The following is a 23,537-nucleotide window of genomic DNA, read 5'->3' on the forward strand; positions in this document are numbered from 1 at the left end:
GAAAACTTGTGCACGTGTTTAACCTTTCTATTCTAGTTCTTACATAATGCTGATCAATTCTGTAGACTAATAGATCTGTTTACGCGTGTGGAAATGAGTTTCTCGCTATAAACACCAGCGATTTGGGTACGTTAATTAAATAGGACATCACCCGAAAAATGTTCTAAAGTTCATACGATTGTCCCCTCATTAACGGTCAATCACGTCATTGACCATCTCCGCTAATGCCTGTCGCTTTCTTATCGTACACCATTATCAACAGATTTGCTCAAACACCTCCGAAGTCATTGCCTGATTGCATGCATCTAACAAAGGCTTGTTGTCAAAAATAAGCCAGTGTGTGTTCAAGCTACAACTGGGACATACACATTATGCACATTATTCCCGGGCGGTCAGTTGGTGACGTCACAGACCGTATCGATAACGAAGGTGATTGTAAATTGAGCTATAATCACCCTTACCAGCCATCGGCATCACATCTACCGCAGACTCGTCACATATGCCATTTACAACGTAGGCCATAGCGCCGTGAACAATGGGTGCCAGCGAGGGAATGATGGCGACGCTATGTGCAGACACGGTAAGTCTTTCATTACTTCTCAAATACTATCTTATAGACAAACATAATTAGTTTATTACAGTGTCACATGTTAAACATAAAATTATGATGCAACGGTATAAGCAATAAAAATGTTTAACATCCCGCCATAACCTGGCGTATGAGACACTAGCATTTAAAACATGTCTAAAACACATAGGTAAAAAATAAAGATGTGGTATAAAATGGGTAAAATAATACATAGGAAAATGATTAAGGGAGTGTAGCACGCCTTAAATGAATGTATCTAGAACATTAACGGTAGCGCGTTTGATATTTTTGGAGTGTTTGTATATATTGTTGTTAAAATCATCATTTGATTTGAAATCCTATATTCCGTTAGGTTTCTTCTTATCATTTTATGCAAAAGCGATCGGTGAAAGTTTCACGAAAATTATATGACATGCTCAGATAAGTGATTACTTAATAAACAACTAAACCATGCAATGCCGTATATTGTAGGAGCTCTGAAACACTTGGTAACAAAATGTGCTAGACGTCAAGGAGTTGGTTCATATTAATTTTTCAACAAGATTCCGTCCGAGGTCCACACAATTTTGGACTGTCTGGAACACACTGATGTGTAAGGTTTCCGTCCTTTATTGGCGTACTCAAAATTTCACTTAAATCATTTGCAGTTCATTATGTTTGGAAAGAGGTGCGCATCTGGTGAATGATGTTTAGTGTATTTAAATCCAAAAGCAGACACTACGACCATACAATGCTTGGAAACCAGTGCATTGTTCTGAGAGAGCTGCACACCGATACAGTTCTCGCCAGAAATTAAGCGATGAAAGATTTCCAGAAACGCCACACGTGTCTGTAAACTGGAGACACTCCTTTCCAACTGCAGGGATGTCTTTTAAAGTAATTTTTTAACATTGCTTAATGCGTTTTCAAAGAAACAGCTGTTTTGGTAGAGATAGACATCATCAAAATTTTATGAAGTGAATTAGAAGTGTAATCGACAGTCACTTGTAATGACAAGCGGCTGTGTTTAATGTCTGTTCTTCATGTGTGCTTTTCACAGTTTAAATGTCGTCTTGTAACTGCCAAAACCTAATCAGAATGTAGTAGTGATGAAACTCAATGTTTCATATGAGTACAAATCTGTAGCTCTCAAACCAAACGCTCTCTCAGTTAACATCTGTCGTACATATCCTAGCCAATGTCTGTCACGTGTGTAAAACTGTAGTAGGATGAACTGTGTAATTATCGGGAGAGGGCTTTTATAAGTTGGAGAAATTGTGCCCAATTCTTTTCTTTGTGAATAAAATATGTGTAAAACAAAAACAATTCAATGAATCATATGACCTAACCATGACGCTTTGGCTGTTTGGCGAGTCGTCCACCATCCATAATTGTGTCATGTATTATGTCAGCGTTTTCCTACGTGGTTCTACTTGAAAATTCTACTTATCATTGATCATCTTCGAGATTATATTTTCATCGATTCACCTCATCTGTCTGTTACAACATCTGCCTACATAGGCAACGGAAAGAGAACGTTCATCGCGCTTTGAAAAATGTTAATATTATTATTCTACAAAAAGGGCGAAATTGCAACACAGCGACATGTTTTGAGCGTGAAAACTTGTGTTGTCGCATTGTAGCCCTATGGAACAAATAGAGGATACTATACGACCTTCAGTGTAATACCATATTTATTAAACGAGTGAATGGTTTGGCATCAAACGGGCGAAAGCGAGTATCTTCCACAGGTGAGTAATGAACCAAGATTCTCAACAATGCGTGACACCATATGGCCAATACGTAGTTTCCGTTGCGTTGTCGCGATTTGGGTATCTGTGACAATTTTAATTGTAAGGGCGACCGTGGGACAACGTGACCGTGCCCCTTCTGGGATTCCATAGCATGCCCAAGCTGGCACCATGTCTGCGTGCTCTGCATTTAGATGAGGCCATCCCATTCTGAGAACCAAGACTGAAGCACGCAAGCTAATGTTTCTCAATTTTCATCAAAAGAAAATATGCAATCAATTTGACTTCTGGAAACTTTGTTGCCCAGTTGTGTTAATTATATTTCTTTTCCAGTAAAGCATATGAGCAAGTAAGTGTGGGAATTATTACATGCAAACTAGAATGAGTGCACTTAGTTACGGTGTCGTTTGTTGCCGTATATACAGTGGCAGACTAGCAAACAAATATAAAACGCAATTAAAGACACCTCTACGAGTTTACAGAAAAGTTTACAACTGGCTGCTGTCTTTATTCACAGGCAAAGTGTAGCGCAAATAGGGTTGCGCAACAGAGAGAAAATGACAAGTCTTCTTGGATGGGAGCGTAGCATATTGGAAGACTGGTTATTATGTTGCGTAACCCCATTATGTCCTTGCAAGTGATAAAATAAAAGGTTTCGTTAACGAATGTCTGTACAAGAATGTTAATGTGAAATATACGAGATGGATGAAGAAAACCCATAATGACTACTTGTGACTGTATATGGCCTCACACTGAGTTAGTAACAACCAGCTGTGCTTAATATTGACGTTATAAAGTCTGTTATAGGGGGTAGTGGTTACTTTATAAACACCGGATACTTCATACGTGATTAATATAATTACATTGGTAATATGTTGAGTGAGTTAGTGAGTAAGGTTTTATATTTTTAAGCAATATTCCAGCAATAACACGGCGGCGGACACAGGAAATTGGATATTCTTCAGTGAAAAAAACAACAAAGAAACCTGCAGCGTACGAAATAGACATGTACAGCATGCTATAGGGAGCCAAACGACACAAGATCTCTGTCATGGACCAATCGGAAGGCGGTTATTTGGAACACTGCTTCACTACCTGAATACTGTTGTTTTGTTGTTACTCATGGGGAGTCTTTCATGCGTTGCCAAGACGATTCTTACACCTTCCATACAATTATTGACTTAGAGATGGGTGTATGAATCAATTACACCTTCCATACAATTATTAACTTAGAGATGGGTGTATGAATCAGTTACACCTTCCATACAATTATTAACTTAGAGATGGGTGTATGAATCGATTACACCTTCCATACAATTATTAACTTAGAGATGGGTGTATGAATCAGTTACACCTTCCATACAAATTATGAACTTAGAGATGGGTGTATGAATCAAAGCTGAAGTCTTATTCTTCGTTAATTGGCATAAGTTGTTGCCACGAGGCAATTATCGTGAGAGGGTTTTTCTAAGTTGGAGAAATTGTGCCCAATCATTTTCTTTATGAATAAAATGTGTAAAACAAAATCAACTGAATGAATCATATGACCTAACCATGACGCACTGGCTATATGGCGAGTCGTCCATTATCCATGTCAGCGTTTTCCTGCGTGGTTCTACTTAAAAATTCTACTTATCATTGATCATCTTCGAGATTATATTTTCATCGATTCACCTTATCTGCCTTCTACATCATCTGCGCACATTGGCAACGAATAAAGAACATTCGTCGGGCTTTGAAAAAATGTTAATATTAATATTCTACAATAGGGCGAAATTGCATCACAGCGACATGTTTTGAGCATGAAAACTTGTGTTGTCGCATTGTAGCCCTATGGAACAAATAGAGGATACTAAAATGGCGGTAGTGTTTGGAGACACGGTAAAGACGAAAAACAAAGTACTATGGTTTGAGAAAGCCTTTGTTTGATTAATGTAATTTGTTGTTTCTGTTCGATGTCGATGTTTCAACCAGACCAGACAATCTAGTTATTGTCATACTCATAGATCTACACATTTTGGACACAATGCCATGCTTTCATCCAAGCGTCTCAGCTTGACCTCTTAGTTACCTATGGCGATAATCACACATTGGTGGTGATCTATATTCTCCATATGCCAGGGATGCATCAAGTCCTGGACCCCGTTTCACAAAGTAATTGACCAACAGGTGAGCACACGGCATCCAGACAAGGCATTCCATCATCAATAAAGCAAGTGTGTGTGAGTTTAGTTTTACGCCGCGCTCAGCAATATTTCAGCTATATGACGTCACTCCGTAAATTATCGAGTCTGGATCAGAACAATCCAGTGATCATCAACATAAGTATCGATCTACGCAGTCGAGATAACCAAGTTGGCGAGAACATAAAGCTTTTACATATCTGAATTACATCATCATTGTGCTCTAGTGTACAACGTTTTCATCAAGATGGTGCTGGAATAAGCCATGAAACGAATAAGCCATGAAACGGTGTACTCTAGAGTGTTCATCAAAATAGCATATTCTAAAACACCAATCAAGCACCCAAGTCAGCGACCCTGACGGCCCGAATCGCTTCTTACACAAGCATGGGTTGCTGAAGATCATTTGTAACCGGATCTTCACAGATTTCCAGCAATAAACACGATTACTGAAGCCGTAATGGTTACACCAAACAACGCATCAAGACAAGACATAACTATTAAACCTTTCAAAGGATTAACTTACTTATTGTAATGAATGGCTTACGGTGTTATTAATGCTGGACAGTTGTGTGAGCATCATCATCTAGGCAAGTCTAATCACCCAGTCAGGATTTAAGACTACAATCCGACATATGTAATGCCTCCCCAGTGTTATGTTGTTCACCGAATATAATGTAACACACATTGTAATACCTTTCAACTATGAATACGATGACAGTTTTCCAAACACATTCTTTTTAAACGCAATGCAGAATGGTGCATGGATACGTTTTGAAATCCGAAGCCAAGTTACGTTTTGGACTTTTTCTGGAACTAATTTGAAGACAGAAATGCCGAGGACCAAATGCTGTACTCACTAAATCAGAGCACCCAATTTAGCAACAGTGAGTGACTTTTTAGTAACATTCCAGGGGGACGCCAGAAATGGGTAGACTCATAGTTAAAGCGATTACTCGCTACAACGAAAACATGGGTTTGATTCCCCACATGGGTACAATATGTGAAGCCGACATCACTGCTCACTGAGCCGTAACTGAAGAGAAATGTGATGACATAATGTAAGATGTGCTTAAAAGCACCTCCATCCAGTCATTAAAACGTACCACCATTTTAATCATTTAGTGCTGTTATTCACCATGACTTATGTGTGTACAGATATGTTCAAGTAGGTGCGGAGGGTTGATGTGTTTAGCTTCCTGTGTGCTGTGTGCTCGCAAAGTTAGCCATCTGACCAGAAATTGTTTACAGGTCAGTCTGTCATCATGTGTGCATGGGATGGCTATTGATGATGTTCAATGTGATGGTGCTTTCACATGTGGTCGGCTTCCGTGATGCATTAAGAGGAGTGCTCACACAGTCAAATCTTTTATTGAATGGTTTGGCATATGAGCGGAATTTAGCTGTTTTTGTAGGTTAAAGGCACGTCAGAGCGTACCCAGATAACAGTGATATGTTGGCCCATAATCACCGGTTTGGTTGACCCATGTTTGTCAAACTTACGATGAGCCCACTTGCACATGCTCATCAGATCCACGTCGGTCCATTAGCTCATTGTTGGGTCATTGAATGGAAATTCACACTAACCCATGGCCCATACTTGGCCCAGCGTAGTGATTTTGTACGCCTGATGTTGGCACAACAGTATTTCCACATATAGCTCTTTCTCGACCTTTGTACTAAACCGTGCCCCATAATATTGGCCCATCCAAGCGATTAAGTTGGTCTTACATTGGAACAACGGTATTTCACCATTTAGCTCTTTCCTGACGTTTTCAGTCAGAATCATTAATCAAGTCAATTATACTTGTTATTTCAACAGGATTGTATTCCCAGAAAAATGCTTCCCTTTGGCATTTCGTCTATCATTCCACATCCGCGTCTATCTTTGGCATACGGATGTGACCGCTGACATGTCCTTTCGAACAGCTCATGAAAAAAAATTCATGAAAACAATAATGATTTACCCTTAGCTGTTATCATTGACAATTACCTTCCGTCATCAAACTATCAGACATCATCATTGTAAACATGATATATGTACTACATGGACATCATATATGATATTGTATTTGAAAATGAAACATACTTTAGGGGTGATAACTAAGAACAACAAACGGGACTGGTGGTAAAACCAGCAAGCAAGTGAGGATTTAGCTTTAACAACAAACTACATTAGGGGGATGGTGGTGAGTTGAAATGGATGTACTGGTCGGAATGGGTGGGTTTTCTGCAGACAGATCTTCTTGCATGATTCGCTGGATACAAGGACATCAAAAAAGGGGAGATTTCATTGTCATTCTGTAGGAACTTGATTCGAAGATGTTGGGTATTGAGGTGTTGCAGCAGTAAGGTGGGATCGTGGTATTTCCCGAGGGTAACAAAGGTGCCAATGTGACCCATTCTGAAGAGCAGCCCCCTGCCTCCTCCCCTATTCAACCTGCGCGCCAAGAACAGTTGCTCCAGCAGCCATGACCGGGGACATGCGCATAACCACGTGCAACATATCTTCACATAATCACGAGAGAGAGAGAAACGTCGCTCTATGCAATAAACGAACTTTACGCAGCACTCAGCAATATTCATCTATAATTGACGGATGAAATATATTGACGAGAAATATCTGGGGGCACTGGTCTTGTATTTTTATAGTTGTTCAACGCCACACTCAGCCATATTAAAGCTAGTTGGCGGATGTCTGTAAGTAATCGAGTCTGGTCAGACAAGCCAGTGATCAACATCGTGATCAACATCAATCAGCGAGCCTGGCCCCGTTAGTCACCTCTTACTGAAGATCGCTTATATAAGACGGATCTTCACGGGCTCATTTGCCTTGTGACCCAGATTTTTTAGTTGAACACTCGTTAAAGTAACGTACAAAGACAGGTACATAAAGATGATATATTGCTCGTCTTGTTACTGTGTAAATGAGGATTTGGATTATGTTACTGTCACGTCCTTGGCTCTTCTGTTTAGAATGTTTTTCTTCTTTGCGAGGCATTTTTAATGTTTTCCGTATGCATTACATTCTAGAGCATTCGTAATGTCCCCATTTGTTTCTGAGTTTCTGAGGACAACGCTGATTACTTGTTGATGATGTTAATCATGCACCTGGAGACGCATCCCTGTTGTTCATAAATTAGTATCATGTATGGATACCAGTGTCATATTGAACACCATAAGCGTACAGATGGTCCATTCGTGACGCATTTAAACTTAAGCACAAACACTTTTCAAACACAGTTCAATGTAAAAAATTAACAACTCGTGGAAAGGAAAATGGCATTTGTCTTTGAAACACAACCCATTGTGTTGATAGAATGACTTCATTAGAAGGACATTAGCGGAAGAACAGCTCGGAGCAGTCGCAGACTCATTATCTGGCACATCCATGTGGAAGGAAGAACAATGCAATTCCCAGGAAGTCTATTCGTTGGGCAGGAAATACACACCGGGGTGCCCGAGTTTTGGGTGGAGGGACAGCAATGAAGCTACAGCAGGACAGATTAATGCCCTGGGCTAGGTTGTCTTTTCGTTCTTTTTCGTGAAATATGCTTTCTTGAAAAATAGTGCGTTTGTTTTTTCATGGAGGTTTGTGTCTTTGCTTGTTCGTGGATGTACGTTTGTTTGTAAGACGCTGTCAGCAATGCTCCAGTATATGAGCACGGCCTGGAAGTAATCGACTCTACGTTTCCCGATGTACCATTTTCTCTTACCGGGAAAAGTAAATCTCCATCTGAGCACATCTTCGCTTTGATGTTTAACTGTACTGTTGGATTGGTGTGACTTCATGTGATATTCCACATTTGCACAACTCCACAGTGATGACCTTACTTGCGTTATATCATGGGTCCGGTGTGTGTGTGTGTGTGTGCGATCGCACGTGTGTGTCTGTTTGTGTGCGAGCGTGCATGGGAGAGTGAGACAACGAGCGTTAGAGTGAGAGAGAGAGGGAGAGAGGGGGGGGGGGGGGGAGATTATGGTTAACCCCCAGGCTAACCACACAGCACCAAGATGGCGTCTGGACAAAACAGTTCCCGGGTCTTTGAGCAGGGATAGGATAGATGCAATGTGTGATCGGACGGTGTGGGTTGACACATAAACCTGGCAAGTATTTTTCCTAAACCAGACAATGATCGCTATGTATACACACCATTTTACGAATATGGCCGTTGCTTTATCAAGCACCACACTTGAATGTTAAGCAGTGTGAAAAAGTACCAACTCATTGAAGGATTATCCCACAACCGCAGACGTAAAAGATCAGAGCAGCTGTTTAAATCATCCTGGTATGTTTCCCAAGGCATGTTTAATCAGTCCAGTTCCTATCATCTTTCATTATCTATTAGGCGGTCAGTCCACTACGGTTGTACATCATTGTTTGACGAGTAGCGTGGGTGTTTCTTAATTCAATATATCACGAAATCAATGTTTCGACTGAATCCAGCATAGAACAGTATGGGAATATGTTGTAAAACGACATTATCGTGTTGAAATTTCCTAAACTAAAGATACTAGCGATGTTTTATGTCCTTGGTCGATCGCTTCCATGTCTCATGAACATGATTTCGAGGCCACAGCGAGTTGACACGAAATATTAACGCAAATACTGCTGTTGAAATGGGGTGCATATGTTATAGTTTGCAATTGTGTGGGCGTGACGACGATTTTCGTGTCTCGAATCGGCTTAAATAATGATTTCGTGCTCCCGTAAAACATATGGACGTTCTTGTCGACACTCATACATTGCAACCGTAGTAATGAGAATGCTATGAAAAACTTCTAACCACCCGTTCTAGCGTTTCCCCCATGTTAATGTACCTTGTCCGCCATGTTGGTTTTCCTTCTGTGTCTGCCTCCATGCGGTGGTGGTTGCCTGGGTCAGTGTCAGAGCGTAGCGCAGGCGCAACAGACCCAGGGAACCGGGCTGCTGTTTAAATGAATGTTACAAACACCTCACTTACTCTACACAGCTGAGGATGGTTCGTAACGCTGAAGTCTCGGGTTCCATTCCCTACATAGGTATAATGTCTGAAATCCATGTTCGGTGTCGCCCGACGTGATATTGCTGGCATGTTGCTAAAATAGCGGCGTAAAACTATACTCAACCACTCTTTTCACAGGACGCAGTGATCCAGAACGTTACGTCCAACTGCAGTGTCTTAAAACAAAACACATCAGATGACAATGGCGCCATTTTCCGCCGCACACCCCTCCTCCAGGATTCTCCCACACTGGCTATCATCTACATCTGCATCGCGGCGACCGCTCTCCTCCTCGGGGTCATCGGCAACAGTGTCATCATCCTAGTGTCCCTGTTGGTCAAGTCGGTGAACAGGGTGGGCAAGGAGTTCATCGTCAACCTTGCCATTGCTGATCTCTGTGTGTCTGGTTTTGCAGATCCTATGTGCATTGTTGGTAAGTAATCACCTGTGTAGATGACGAGATGTTGTGTCGGCTTGGGTTTCGCAGACCTAATATGCATCAGTGTTGCAAATTCACCTGGTGTTTTTCCTGCACAGTATAAACGAATGGGGAAATTTCATTTTTAATTTACGATTGAAACATTTGTAGATGTATGAGAGTGAATCAATGTTGATATGATAATAATGAATGTTTTGAGACTGCATCACCACCTGCATTTCCGTATGACCATAGCTGTTTGTACATTAACAGCTCTTGAAAGATGGTTGGTGTATGACGTGAAATTTGCATGTGTACGCTTTACATTTTCTAACAAGAAAAACGGCCAGAAATACACACCAACAGCTGTGTGATGCAAGATGATTGCCAAAATTAATGTTTACAATGATTTATCGACCTACTTGAAAACCGCCAAAATCAAGAAAGACACCCCATGCACGTGTATGGGGCTACTGGGTTGTGCACGTGCACTCCATGCGTTGTGTTTAGGGGTGGTGATAAAGCGAAATGGGGGTGCGTTCATAAGATGTCTGTCCTTGAAATGTTTGCTTACTCTCATACTTCCTATCCAAATTGAAAGTTCGTATTCCCATATTTTTTTAGAATATAAATCAAAGGAAAATATTCACAGGGCATCATTGTACTGCTGAATTTAGCTGCTTTGTGACGTTAAACGAATTTTTTCGACTCTTCCTACATGGAAAACATGGTTTGATTGTGTGCTCCACCAACTTCCCACATGATATGCTCATCTGTTCCAGACAACCAGACCCTTCACCCAGAGGACCCTGTTACAATACCCGTAAACACGAAACAGCCACTAAAGTCTGTATTCCTTTTCTTCCAGGCGTAGTGAAGGGCGAGGAATGGTTTGATGACAAGCCATGGTTCTGTGATTTCATCGCTACCCTCTGCCTCACGGCATGCTTCTGTGCCTTCCTCAGTCTCACCCTCGTCAGCATCAACCGCTACACCTTCGTCTGCCACAAAAACATCTACGACAAGATCTACACGCGCACAGTATGCATAATCATGTGCATCATCGCATGGTCCGCAGCGTTCTTGTTGGAGTTCCCCAACCACGTCGGTTGGGGTGGCCATGTTTTTGACCAGAAAAACCACCAGTGCATCTGGGACCGTACCGCTAGTTTCTCCTACACCATGGTTGTCTCGGTGGGACTGATTGGCTCGCCACTTCTCCTCATGTGCCTCTGTTACATTCTCATCTTCTGCCACATATACAGGACCAAGGCCAACATCTACCGCATCGACATCGACGACCCCGAACGTATGAAGAAAGCTTGGAAAGAAACTCTCCGCACGTCTCGAACACTGTTTGTCGTCTTCAGTGTCTTTGTCGTCTGCTGGGTCCCATACGCTGTGGTCATCGCCCTGGATGTCAAGGACAAAATGCCGATGGAAGTGCACCTGTTTGCAACCCTCCTCGCTCACCTTCACTCCAGCTCCAACTTCCTCGTCTACACCATCTGCAACAGATCCTTCAGGTCTGCCGTGAAGAAAGTGATTGGATGCGGTGAAGACGAACGTTCTTCTTACACGCCCGACAGCAAGTCCACCGACGTCACAAAGGCTTCTGAAAAAGACAAGAAAGGGAGGTACTAATAAATGCTGGATTTCTAAACAGAAAATAAAACTTAAGGCAACACTTCGTAACTGTATACAAAATCAGCAGAGTGCTTTTTGTGAAAGACACCCATTACATGCATGGTACAGGCCTGTCGTACACTTCGAACTTGGCTATAAATAAGAGTGATATGGTTTTGAGCTATAAAGATAATATTGCTTTACAACATCATACATGATTTATTCGAGCTTCTGGTAAGCCATGTATTTAGGTAATAACGCACAATACAATTAAATAGGCATGAGAAATTTGGAAAACAAATAGTTTACCAACAGTCAACTTAATAATCCGGCATATCTTTATGAATTTGCTTAGGTGTATCCATTTAGGATATATTTGTTTATCGGCATCAAAGGCGCGAGAACTCTACTCCAGGATATAATGCATGACTTGCGTATTGATCACGTTTGTACGTTGTTACTGCAAAAGCAGCACTTCATCATATTCAGCAAAACTATTCACAACACGTCTACCCGTTAGATACCCCGTCAGGTGATTGGAACATTGAATACTCAAGGAAAACTTAACAAACCAGCTCTAAATGATGAGTTGTGAGTCGCTCCTCAGTGGATCAAATGTATCTTGAATACAAAACTCCTCAAAACTAAACTCACTGACCCTGCGAGAATCCAAAAATAATACATCATGCAGATTGGGAATTGTGATGGATCTTTGAACTAATTGATATTCTGCTGGAACAACTGCGCCTAATTGATAATGAAAGATGATAGGAAGTGGACTGATTAAACATGCCTTGGGAAATATACCAGGACACGAAGCCACCACTCGGTTTAAGGAAATCTCAGTTAGATTTCGGTTTCTAATTATTTACAAATTGGGGAGACATTCCGGAAAGATTTATACTTATTATATTTAGGTTGTTGCAGTGGATGTTGTTTTAGATAAAACCACAACGGCTGTCCACCTTTATCTGCGAATTTTTATTGTCCCAGTGCTGACATGAAATGATATTAAAATACCAACAAGAGCGATTGCCTCATTAAACAAACTTCTCCCACCGTGATTCCGTCATACTGATAATTTTACACCTGTTGCAGGCACGCGTGCACTTAAAGCATGTTCCATGGTCTCATTTCACAAAGCACTAGGGTGATCGTAAGTCACTGAGATAGGGCCCGAGGACCGCATTTCACAAAACATTTAATAATATACGGTGATCGAAAGTCACTAATTTAACCTTAGTGCAATGCCAAAGAATGGGACTTAAAATTAATCTCAGTAAGGTTACTTCGTGAAAGGGGACCTCAGTGTGTGTAAAACTTGTGTCATTCCACAAAGTTTATTTTCCTGATGACATGGTGCAAATATAAACAGACTTCGTTGCTCACACAGTCATGTTGTTACAGATATTTACAGTCATTAATCAGTCCTGCATGTTTGTTCAAAATGTCGTGAAATTTTGTATGTGCATTGTTGTTAGTGGTTCTCATTTTATGTGTTCAGTAATTTAGTGTTTCACATTCTGACCTTGATTTGACTTTTGCTCTTAAAACACTGATATCTGGTTTTGTTAAATCTTTTCTCCCTTAAACTCTAAAAATGAATAGCCTCTCACTTTAAACACTATCTCTGAAACGAGTGCGTCAGTGAAGCTTGTCTCCTCTGGAAATAAACCCGTGAAGGTCAAGGGGTAAAATAGCTCTTCAGCAATCCATGCTTGCCATAAAAGGCGACCATGCCTGTCGTAAGAGGCGACTAATGGGATCGGGTGGTCAGGCTCGCTGACGCTGTTGACACAAGTTATCGGTTCCCAATTGCGCAAGTCGATGCTCATGTTGTTGATCACTGGATTGTCTGGTCTAGACTCGATTATTTACAGACCGCCGCCATAAAGCTGGAATATTGCTGAGTGCGGCGTAAAACTAAATTCACTCGCTCCTCTGGTAATATCTTTGAAACTGCCAGTTTGACGACGCTGAAGCCTGGCCTGACGTGACTTTGAATGATGACGGGATAATTTGCTCCTCTTCTGTGGGCTTTATGGGTATGTTTTGTGAAACGATAGGAAAAGATTTATGATGTTATAAATCATTCTACTTATAGGAAATATAGAGTCCAGGGTTGAAATATGTTTTTGTTCGTATACCTATTCATTGTTTAAATTGCATTTGTTTATTTCAACTTTTCATGTTCCATGTTTGTTGTTCTGAGTGTGGTCTTGAGCATGGAGGCTAGGTCACAAATCAGTTAAGAAACGCTAGCCACGGAGAGTCCTTGGGCAGGGGATCTTTGAGACAACAAAACAACCTTATCACTTATGGTCAACCTTATCTCTAAGATTACAACCTTACACCTTTATTAAGGCTAGCCACCCTTTGCACAAACCAACCGTAACTAAGGGTAACCTTAAGTTAAGGTTGATAACTAAGGTACAACCTAAGTCAGAGAAATTTGAGGAGGCTTACAGAGATAGAACGAGTTAACTGGACACGCTTCGATCGCTTTGTGAACGGTTTGAAGAACTCGTTCACAGAATGTCTGTACTGCTCTTCATTGTGGTGGATGTTTTGGTCCTGTGTTTTAAATCATGAATTGAGACAAATAATATTTTGTTTTTTATTTTTATCTCATCGTTATTTATTTTAGTGATGATAACGTTGCACAGTATAATTGCTTAGGATACAGGGTATTTTTGTTGTGTACGTAAGTATAACCAGTTGTTGATTTTAATGTTGAGAGAAAAGCCTCTGAAGTAACGTGTAAAATATTCTTAACTGTTGAACCTATTCAAAGATAAATGTTCTTCTCCATCAAGATGAATTTGCTTTTGTTTGTTGGTTTTCAAGATATCAGTAAATATATATGATCTCCGTTACTTGATCGTTTGAATATATTTGACTCAATGTCATTTTGCGCAGGTTGTATATATATAGCGGTATGTTATCTGTTTTGTGTGCATGTCAATAAAATCTGAAAATACCAAAGAGCCTAGACTTGTCTTCAATGCAATCTGGCACAAATACGATTAGAGAAAGGCGGGTTGGCAGCTGGCTGTGGTGCTAAACAAGAAACTAGTATATCAACCAGGTATTTAACCAATAGTTTTAATGTATTTTGTGTATGCCACGTTTGGTTGATATCACTGGGATACTATCAGTGCAACTGGGACTCGATGCAGCAGCAAAGGCATTACTCGTCAGTAGATTCCCATCATACTGGTCTTCAGCACCCCATGCTTGTCGTAAGTGGCGAAATAAAAGGATCTAGATGTTAGGCTCGCTGGCTTGGTTGACACATGTCTTCGTATCCCAGTTGCGTAGATAGTTTTGCATGCTGTTCATCACTGGGTTTTCTTTCTATTTACAGACCGAAACCATATGTACTTCCCATCAAAAGTACAGACTATTTTTTAAACAGTCATTGTATGTTATATGGTCACATCAAGTGCACCGAGGACTGATTCTCCACTAACTTGAGGGAACCAAATGCAAACTTTATGTTGATGAGTTGCACAAGGATTTTGATCATTCATTAGACTAATGGCAATAATCTTTTCAATGTTACGAATTTGTTTTACAATACATTGATCATTTATGATAAGTAATAATAATAAGCACATTTATAATGTGCCAAATCCAGACACAAAAAGTGTATGCTCATAGCGCTACATAACAGATACAGACATCACCAGGTTAAGAGATTGCAACTAGAATGATTAAATTCTATAGAACTTGGCGAAGAGAAATATTCTGAGACCCTCTTTAAACATTTGGAGAGACTTGGGATTCCATTTAAGATGATCTGGGAGTTTTTTGTTCCAGAGAGTGTTGGCACTCTAAGTAAAAGATCTCTGACCAATTCGTTTCAGACATGGGGTTCGAACAGAGAAGAGATATTGTTGGGCAGATTGGAGGATTCTAGATGGGTGGTAGACTGGTGTGAGTTTAGACAGGTAGGAAGGTGATGACTGTTGATAACACTGATAGGCTAGTGCAGGCACTTTATACTGAACACGTGCTTCAACAGGTAACCGGGGCTGTTTCATCAGTATTGCTGTGATGTGCACATATTTCTTTGATCGTGTAACCATTCATGCGGCAGAATTCCGAATACGCTGTAGCCTGGACACCTGTTCTTTGGTGATGTTGCATAATAGACTACTACAGTAGTCCAAATGGAATAGCACTAAACTCCTGACAGCATGTGAGCAGTAGCAGTAGACAACAGGTGACGACTGTCCGTGGTCTGCACCGAACAAGATAAGATCCTCAAAGCTACAGCATAAGTCATGTTTCCATGTGAACCACAAAATTTCATGTGTGGGTCTAATCCAAGAAAAGCACATCTATGGATCATGCTTGATAGGCGAAGCAAGTTTTATGAAGCTAGCATTGTGGTTTAGGAGACCTGCTCAGGACAAGATGACATCCTCAAACTCATCCTCAACCTAAGTCAGGCACCCCTAGATACTTCACACAAGGTTGGAAGGGAATATCACTCTCCCCTACCACAGCTGACTCATCTTGAATGAGTTTCAGACGGTTTGGTGCACCAACTGGCATAAGTTCTGTTTTTTCAGTGTTCAGTTTCAGTTTATTACTGAGCATCCATTCCAAAACGTCGTCAGTGCATGATAGGATGCCATGTTTGACCACATCAAAGTCCCGTGGAAGACCACTTTTTGACAGTTTGGTGTCGTCTGCATATTTTTCAAATTCACAGTCATGGGAAAAGATGACCTCTGAGAGTGGTTGAACATATAAAGTAAATAATACTGGAACCAGGACAGAGCCCTGTGGAACTCCATACATGTGGGAACTGGGGTCGGACTGCAAATAATCAATTTCAACTCCCTGTGTACGTCCACTGACATACGATTTAAACCATGCTAGCACTGTACCTCGAATGTCACATGTTATTTCCATGCGCTTTAATAGAATTGAGTGGTCCAGCGTATCAAACGCCGCACTCAGATCCAACAGAGCCATCAAAGAGACGTGTCTTTCATCAGCCTTTAGTAGTAGATTGTTGACAACACTAAGTACAGCTGTTTCGGAGCTATGATTCTGCCTATAAGCGGAGATAAAATGCAGATTCGACACAGGACGGATTTTTTTCATATTGTTTGTATCCAGTCCAGCCTTCTTCAGAACAACGCCAGTGGAGAGAGATTTGTTGACCATACCAGTTATCGCAGGCGCCAATTCAGCAATGTGCTGCTTTGTGATCGAGGTTGGAATAGGGTCTAAACTGCAACTTTTGTTAGGCGACTTTAAGATGATATCACGAACTGTGCTCTCCCAAACTAATTCAAACTTCGAAAACACAAGGCCATCATACCTTGAAAAAGTAGGTGGGTTGGCAGGAGATGATGAGTCAAGGTCTTCTCGTATCTGACTTATCTTGTCCGAAAAATAATCACAGAATCACTGTGGAAGATCAGATTTTGGAAAGTTGTTGGGAAGAAGTGTAGTTTTCCTTTTTCCGATTAATTCATTAGTGACTGAGAACACTTGCTTTGATGACACACTCCCTGTGATATTTTTACAGAAATGGTCCTTCCTAGCATTTTCAAGCGCAAGTTTTGTAGTGCGTCTTTCATTTATAAAAATGTTTGTGCGCACTGTTAGATTACTCTTTCTCCACTCTCTTCAGCCCGTCTGCGACGCCGACGCACCTTTCGAACGTCATCAGATATCCTAGGAGCTGATGGACGATCTCGAATAAGTCGAGTGACCCGTGGAGCATGCCGATCTAGTATTTGGTTAAGGTCTCTGATATAGGCGTTGACTAATGCCTCCAATTTCAGAAAGTGCACTTTTGACATTATTGACTGACTAAAGGCTTTGATTTCATCATTAAAATCACCACAGAGAGATTTGATGTTCCTTGATGAAGCGTTTAGATGTTTTAGGGCGAGAGACTTTCAGCTTGCAAACTACAGCATGGTGGTCTGACAGGTCTGCACAGTCAAGAACTGTATCTAAGGACAGTAGATTGACATCACTACGCACGACAACCCAGTCCAAGATGTGGCCACGGCGATGTGTCGGTCTATCCACCAGCTGGCAAAAACCATGCTCATCCAACATTATTTTAAGCTTGCCTGCATGACTGTCTGAACTATCATCGTAATGGAAGTTGAAATCACCCATTATAGATACATCGCTGAGACAGCCAGTGAAAGTACACAACAAATCTGGAAATTCCTTTAAAAAGTCAGAAATTAACAACTTGTTTCGTTTACTGGGCGGTGGCCTGTACAGACACACAACAGCAGACGAGTTGCATGTAACTAATCTGAATTCAACACATTCAAAAGATTTATAGTTCATAGGTTTAAAAGATATTTTTGCAGCAAAATAATTCTTAATGATAAAACCTATGCCAACCCCTCTAGACTTTGTCCGTGGAAACTAGTGAAAGACATAGCCCGGTGGCGTCATTGTTTCAATGTAGGCTTCATCACCCTGGGAAAATAGCCATGTTTCTGTCAAGGTTAATATATCAACATTGCTATCAATAACAAGTTCATGAATATCAGCTGCTTTCTGACGACATGAGCGCACATTCCAACAGATGATCTTCAACTCCTGAATAGCACCATTCCTTGTCAGCTTGGATTTTTTCTTTCCTCTCCTAGTTTTCTTACATTTAGCAATGCCAAGATTACATAGCAGATCAAACGTTGATTGGGGTAGTCTGTTTAACTTGTGCTTTCCACCATGTGTTACATCACCAATCTGACCAATGTTGAGCTTGTCCCTGTTGTACTCAATACGTCCTTGATTGGTGTCCATTGTGTGTCCAGGCTCTCTGAGCATACCAGTGGGGACTTCAGTTTGGGGAGTTACGTCACTCAGATATTTAGTGTTGGTAATTATGAAGCAGATTATGTAGAAAAACGTCCATAAAGTCAGCATTTCATCATAAATGTAGTGTCCAAAGGCTACAAAGTATTTTACATACAGTTGTTGACCTGTAAGTCAAGTTATACCAGTAAGTGACAAGTATAAACATCAATACTGTCCAAAATTGTGAGAGCAAGCTTTGCATGCTGCCTCTCGACGCACAGCAGATTTAATCCACAAAAAGCACATCTAAAATCTAAGGATCATGCTTGATCATAAGTTTTATGAAGCTAGCATGTATAGTTTGGAAGATCTGCTCTGGAAAATGTGACATCCTCTTTGTCACAGCCTAAGTCATGTTTCCATGGAAACCAAAAAATAAAATTCATGTCGGAGTCTAATCCATAAAAGGCACATTTAGGGTTCATGCTTGATATCCTTTGAGTCAAAGCCTATGTCACATTTCCACAGAAACCGCAAAAAAATAAAATTCATATGAGGGTCTGACCACCAAAAGGCACATCTAAGGATCGTGCTTGACATGTGTACCAAGTGTGGTTAAACTATCACAAATAGTTCAGGCTATATGCTTCAGACGAAGTACGCAGACACACAGACGAACAGACGGAACCTGTTTCTATATCCCCCCAAACAAACTTAGAGAGCAGCCACCATGAAATCTGTCATTAGGACTAACCAAAAGGTCAGGACCAAACAGAAAACATCATTCGTTGATTAGAAGACAGGACGTGAAGGGTTTGGCTGGGCAATCAAGATGGTTCTCGGGTGTGCCCAAGGGAGAAAACTCTGTACAGGTGATTCTTGTGCCAAACTGAACATCCACATCTCAATTTGTTACAGAGGCTTGTGTCAAATCATGTCATCTGTATAAAATTACAAATCACAAAACAACACATAAATGTAAAATCAATGTTATGTAACTGAATCGTGTATGAATTCTCCTGACGCAGACAATATGTAGAGCTTTCACTGCTGTGGGAAGATCTTGGAAAATCCAGCTGAAATCTCCACCTGATTCATCATAAAGAAATAATGACAAAAATGGCTAGATAATTAAGGATGTTCAACCCTTACCATCTTTATTGGTTTCTCCTATAAAATGTAAATATCTCAAAATCCGACTGAACACAAGCGATTTGATCTTTATTACTTATTGTAGGAACAAGAATGTCACTGTCAACATCCTTCTAAATATAACTCGTTTCATGCATATCCAAACAAACTAGTAAACATAATAAATTCTTGGATTCACACACATTATAAAAGTAGTTAGTTATTAGTTACAATAAAGCAAAGAAATAACAACAACAATGTAATATCTCATGAAATAAAAAATGAAATACCTTAATCCTAACCAGTGTCTGCCAGTGTAAGACTCAGCTAAACAGCTGTTCAGGCATTGTTGTATTATCAAAAAGAAACATGTGGGTAGACAGACATATATTGGACAATGCCCAATGACTCACATGGGTTAAGAATGGCTTTTGTAAATATTTCAAGGCTATAAACTATGTACAAAAAGTTGCTATTCTTTCAGGAAATAGCACAGAGTCATCAAGCTTTGTCACTAAGTTGACATAATCTGCCGCAACAAATTATGAAAAAATCAAACTTATGGAGTAATGAAGGTAAAGCTTGTAGTTTAAAATGAAAGGTTAAAGGTCAAAACACATGACCAGTCAACCTCACTTGATACCAAGTTTCAAGAGAAGTTTTGAAAGTTTATGAAGAAAATCTTGTGAACCATTCTTGAGATATCTTGCTGACAATCTTAACATGCAAGTTAACATGTTGAAATCTTCACAGTATCACTGTAACCTTTAAAATTGCGCAAAGGTCACCAAAATCTACTGTGCCCTTTACCTTCCCTAAACACACCAGTCACCTGCCAAGCTGATTTTTTTCAAGTTTGATTCCCAACATGGGCACAATGTGTGAAGCCTGTTTCTGCTGTTCCCCTCATATTGCTGGAATATTGCTGAATGTAACACTCACTCGCTCCCTCGCTCACTCTTTAGTTAGATTGTGTTTGTCCTGTAGCAATGTCCGACATACGACACCTTGTACCCTCATCTTAAGTTTTATGACACTTTTTGCTGCATTCCAGCAATATCATGGCAGAGGATACCAGAAATGGGCTTCACACATTGATACCAATGTGGGAAATCGAACCTGGGTTGAGGAGTGGGGAAAGAGAGAGAGAGATGTGTGCAGGGGTGCACACCACCCACTTCATCCTGAAATGACCCTTGAAAACGGGTGAAGTTGAGGTGTACCACCAACACCCTAACCCTGTTTCTCAAGTGTATGCACATTCCCTTTCTCAAAAAGCTGTATCCACCCCTGTACAGATATTACCTAAAGGTCACATGCAATGTAAAACACAACTTTGCAGATTCCTTTTATGCACTTACCGAAACAAATCATGAAAAGTGCCAATTCAGCCTATAAAGTTGAAAAAAAACGTGATGAAAAAAGCCCATGAAACATGAGTTCAAACGATTCACTAAATTTCCCCCAGCGCTGGGGGGAAAAACTGGTTTCAACAGCTGTGCTGCACTGCACCCATAATGCATGCACAGTGAATAGGTTCACAGAGCTTGAAACAGTATGCATGCTCAGATTATGAGGTCGTGAGCAGTAGTCTAATCTTGTTGTGGACACAAACAAGTAAATAATCTACTCGTTACATAAAAAGCTTGTTGATTGTAGTAAGCAGCCTCTGTCACAGAGAAAGCTCAGTGTCTGGTTTATTGACACCTGTATGTCTGCCTGCCTGTCTTCTAAAGACAATATACAATACACAGCTTCAATCATTGACCACATGCAATTTGAACTGAACACCTATCAGGCTATACGCCATAAACAAAATAAATTGATTTATGACTTGTGCACCCAAATCCTGTCTCTGCCACATTATGTAATTAGGCAGATGTGATACTTGTACACATGACAAGTTTTTTACGTGTGTGAGTTGCAAACAAACTACATCCATTTTTTTTGACTGGATTTGATGGAAACTGGTGTAAACTCTTGTAAGTTTCAAGTCCTGCTTTGTACTTGGACGAATGACACTTTCCAGTCACCCAGTAGTTCACCATCTCGAACTCAAATTCAGAGAACGTGTATTTACAAAACCCAACATCTCTATATACATTCTCTATGAACAACAACTTATTCTAGTGTATATGATTTTGTTTGACAACGGTATATGAATCCATACTGAAACAATGCATCAAGTACAATAAAAGAAGTTGTTATCCATAAAGAATCTTACTTTCTTGTGACTCGCCATACTTCTAAAATGCCCATCAAACAGATCATCTTTCTGCACACACAATGAGCCCTCAGCCTATCAGCAAATGAACCAGCCAACTTGAAGCCGTCGTTACACCTGACTGCACAGCCACCCGCTATAATTTTGTTTATTTGTTTTATAACAAGCAACAATGTATATTAGATGAATAAGTGATAATTGTGTTTTAATTATGTTTGATATTTTGGTGGCATGTAACCTTTAAATTGTCAGTTTGTGTGAAAGGATGGCAATGCAATAAAACAATAACTGATCATGTTACCTTCATTAATTTTGAAACAACAAACTTGAATTTGGTGATTTCATAATTTCTCACACTGTCATGGTATAATTTGATATCAATGGTACAGTCAGTTCATACAGTGATACAGTGATAAAGTGATAAATCTCAGACAATACTCAGCTCTGGCTTTCAACAAAATGTCTGTTATACCACAGCTTGACAGTTTAACAAGGGAAGATCCACATCAAAGCTGGCTGTGATGTTTGAATGATGAACCACATTACTAAATATTCACAGTTGCTGAGTACTCCAGTGACAGCTGAGTCAGATCTGACTCAGGCTGCTTACAAAGTTCAAATGATACTTATTGCAATACTTTTTCCAACACCCATTAAATCAGTTAAAGAACTTACACAAAGTTTTTGTGATCATCTTTATAGTTTAAATTAAAATCGACACACACTTCCATTCAAAACAGATGTTTTCCTTCACAATTTGATGACAAAACTGTATAATACTATAAATTGTATAAAAAGGAAAACAGACTCACTGTCAAACACTTAAGGTCCCAATACATCAAAATACGTCTCACAATACGAGTACCTGAATCGCAGTATATTGCCTCTCCACTATAAGGGCCAGTTCTGAGTAACACTCCTGTAGGCCACTGCCTCTGATCCACGACAACCTGAGCCAGTGATCACAAACTGTGTCACAGTAAAGTTTTGAATTTTGTTAATCTCAGTATTCCTATATTGGTTTCTGAGTATTGATATTACTGGCATTGTGTTGCGAGCTATCGTCTCCATTCCTTATTTCTCAGCTCAACTCTGCGGATCTTTCCACTCACAGTCTTGGGTAGCTCCTCAACAAATTCTATCTGTAAGAGAGCAAAAATACAGGTGCTCCAATGAGACAGTATGTTCAAGCTCCCTGGGGGTGTGAAATGTTAGGTAGGGGGGTGAGGTAGGGGTGGGGGGCCTAAGGGTCCCATTTGTTACACATGCTAGTTATTATACACTCTGAGATTGCCAGTTGTCACACAGTCAGGTTGGGGTTTCATTACTGCTATACCTACAGCAATAATGGACTAGCCCAAACTGCTCAGTGGAAGGATTTATAGTAAAGGAGCTTGACTGTCAGATGGATCAAAGTGAATAAGAGCAAGCAGTTTTGATGCTTTTTACTCAAGAAATGTATGTTTGATTAAAGATGTTTATATAGTTAGCATTAAATGTTTACATTCAGTTGTTTTTATCTTGAGATGACTTCTCAAGACAGTTGAGTTAAATCGATTATAGTGAGAAAATACATGATTTACGATAAATGGGAGAGGATGACCCTTGCACATCAACCATGAATGATATACAAAGAGTGGAGTATATCACATCTCAGCAAGGCAGATGACAAGGTCTTTTTGAAGGATTCCTCTACAAGTCCACAATAGGACAGATATGTCAGCACAGGCGATTCATTGTTAAGAACAACTAGGGCAGATACCACTTACATAGACAGTGCATTCACATCTTGTCCAGTGCTTTGGGATCACAGAATGAGGCAAGCTGCCTCAGATCACTTCTGAGTAGCTCCTCCT

The 23,537-nt window shown here is 40.3% G+C and overlaps 1 protein-coding gene and 1 pseudogene across 1 annotated transcript; one reads left to right on the forward strand and one right to left on the reverse strand.

Moving 5' to 3' along the window:
* The first annotated feature begins 535 nt into the window (after positions 1–535).
* On the forward strand, positions 536–11,549 carry LOC137283809 (melatonin receptor type 1B-A-like). Its single transcript, XM_067815493.1, has 3 exons — positions 536–580; positions 9,626–9,920; positions 10,774–11,549. The coding sequence occupies exons 1-3, from the start codon at positions 536–538 to the stop codon at positions 11,547–11,549; spliced, it is 1,116 nt and encodes a 371-aa protein (XP_067671594.1).
* A 7,900-nt stretch (positions 11,550–19,449) lies between these two features.
* Positions 19,450–23,537, reverse strand: part of LOC137283777 (acyl-coenzyme A synthetase ACSM3, mitochondrial-like) — a 41,538-nt pseudogene continuing 37,450 nt past the window's right edge.

Source organism: Haliotis asinina, chromosome 5 (genome assembly GCF_037392515.1).
Source record: "Haliotis asinina isolate JCU_RB_2024 chromosome 5, JCU_Hal_asi_v2, whole genome shotgun sequence".
Lineage (NCBI taxonomy): Eukaryota > Metazoa > Mollusca > Gastropoda > Lepetellida > Haliotidae > Haliotis > Haliotis asinina.

Coding starts and splice junctions, on each gene's coding strand:
- LOC137283809 (XM_067815493.1), top strand. CDS start 536: ATGGGTGCCAGCGAGGGAATGATGGCGACGCTATGTGCAGACACG. Junction 581..9,625: donor CGACGCTATGTGCAGACACG/GTAAGTCTTTCA, acceptor CTCTTTTCACAG/GACGCAGTGATCCAGAACGT. Junction 9,921..10,773: donor AGATCCTATGTGCATTGTTG/GTAAGTAATCAC, acceptor CTTTTCTTCCAG/GCGTAGTGAAGGGCGAGGAA.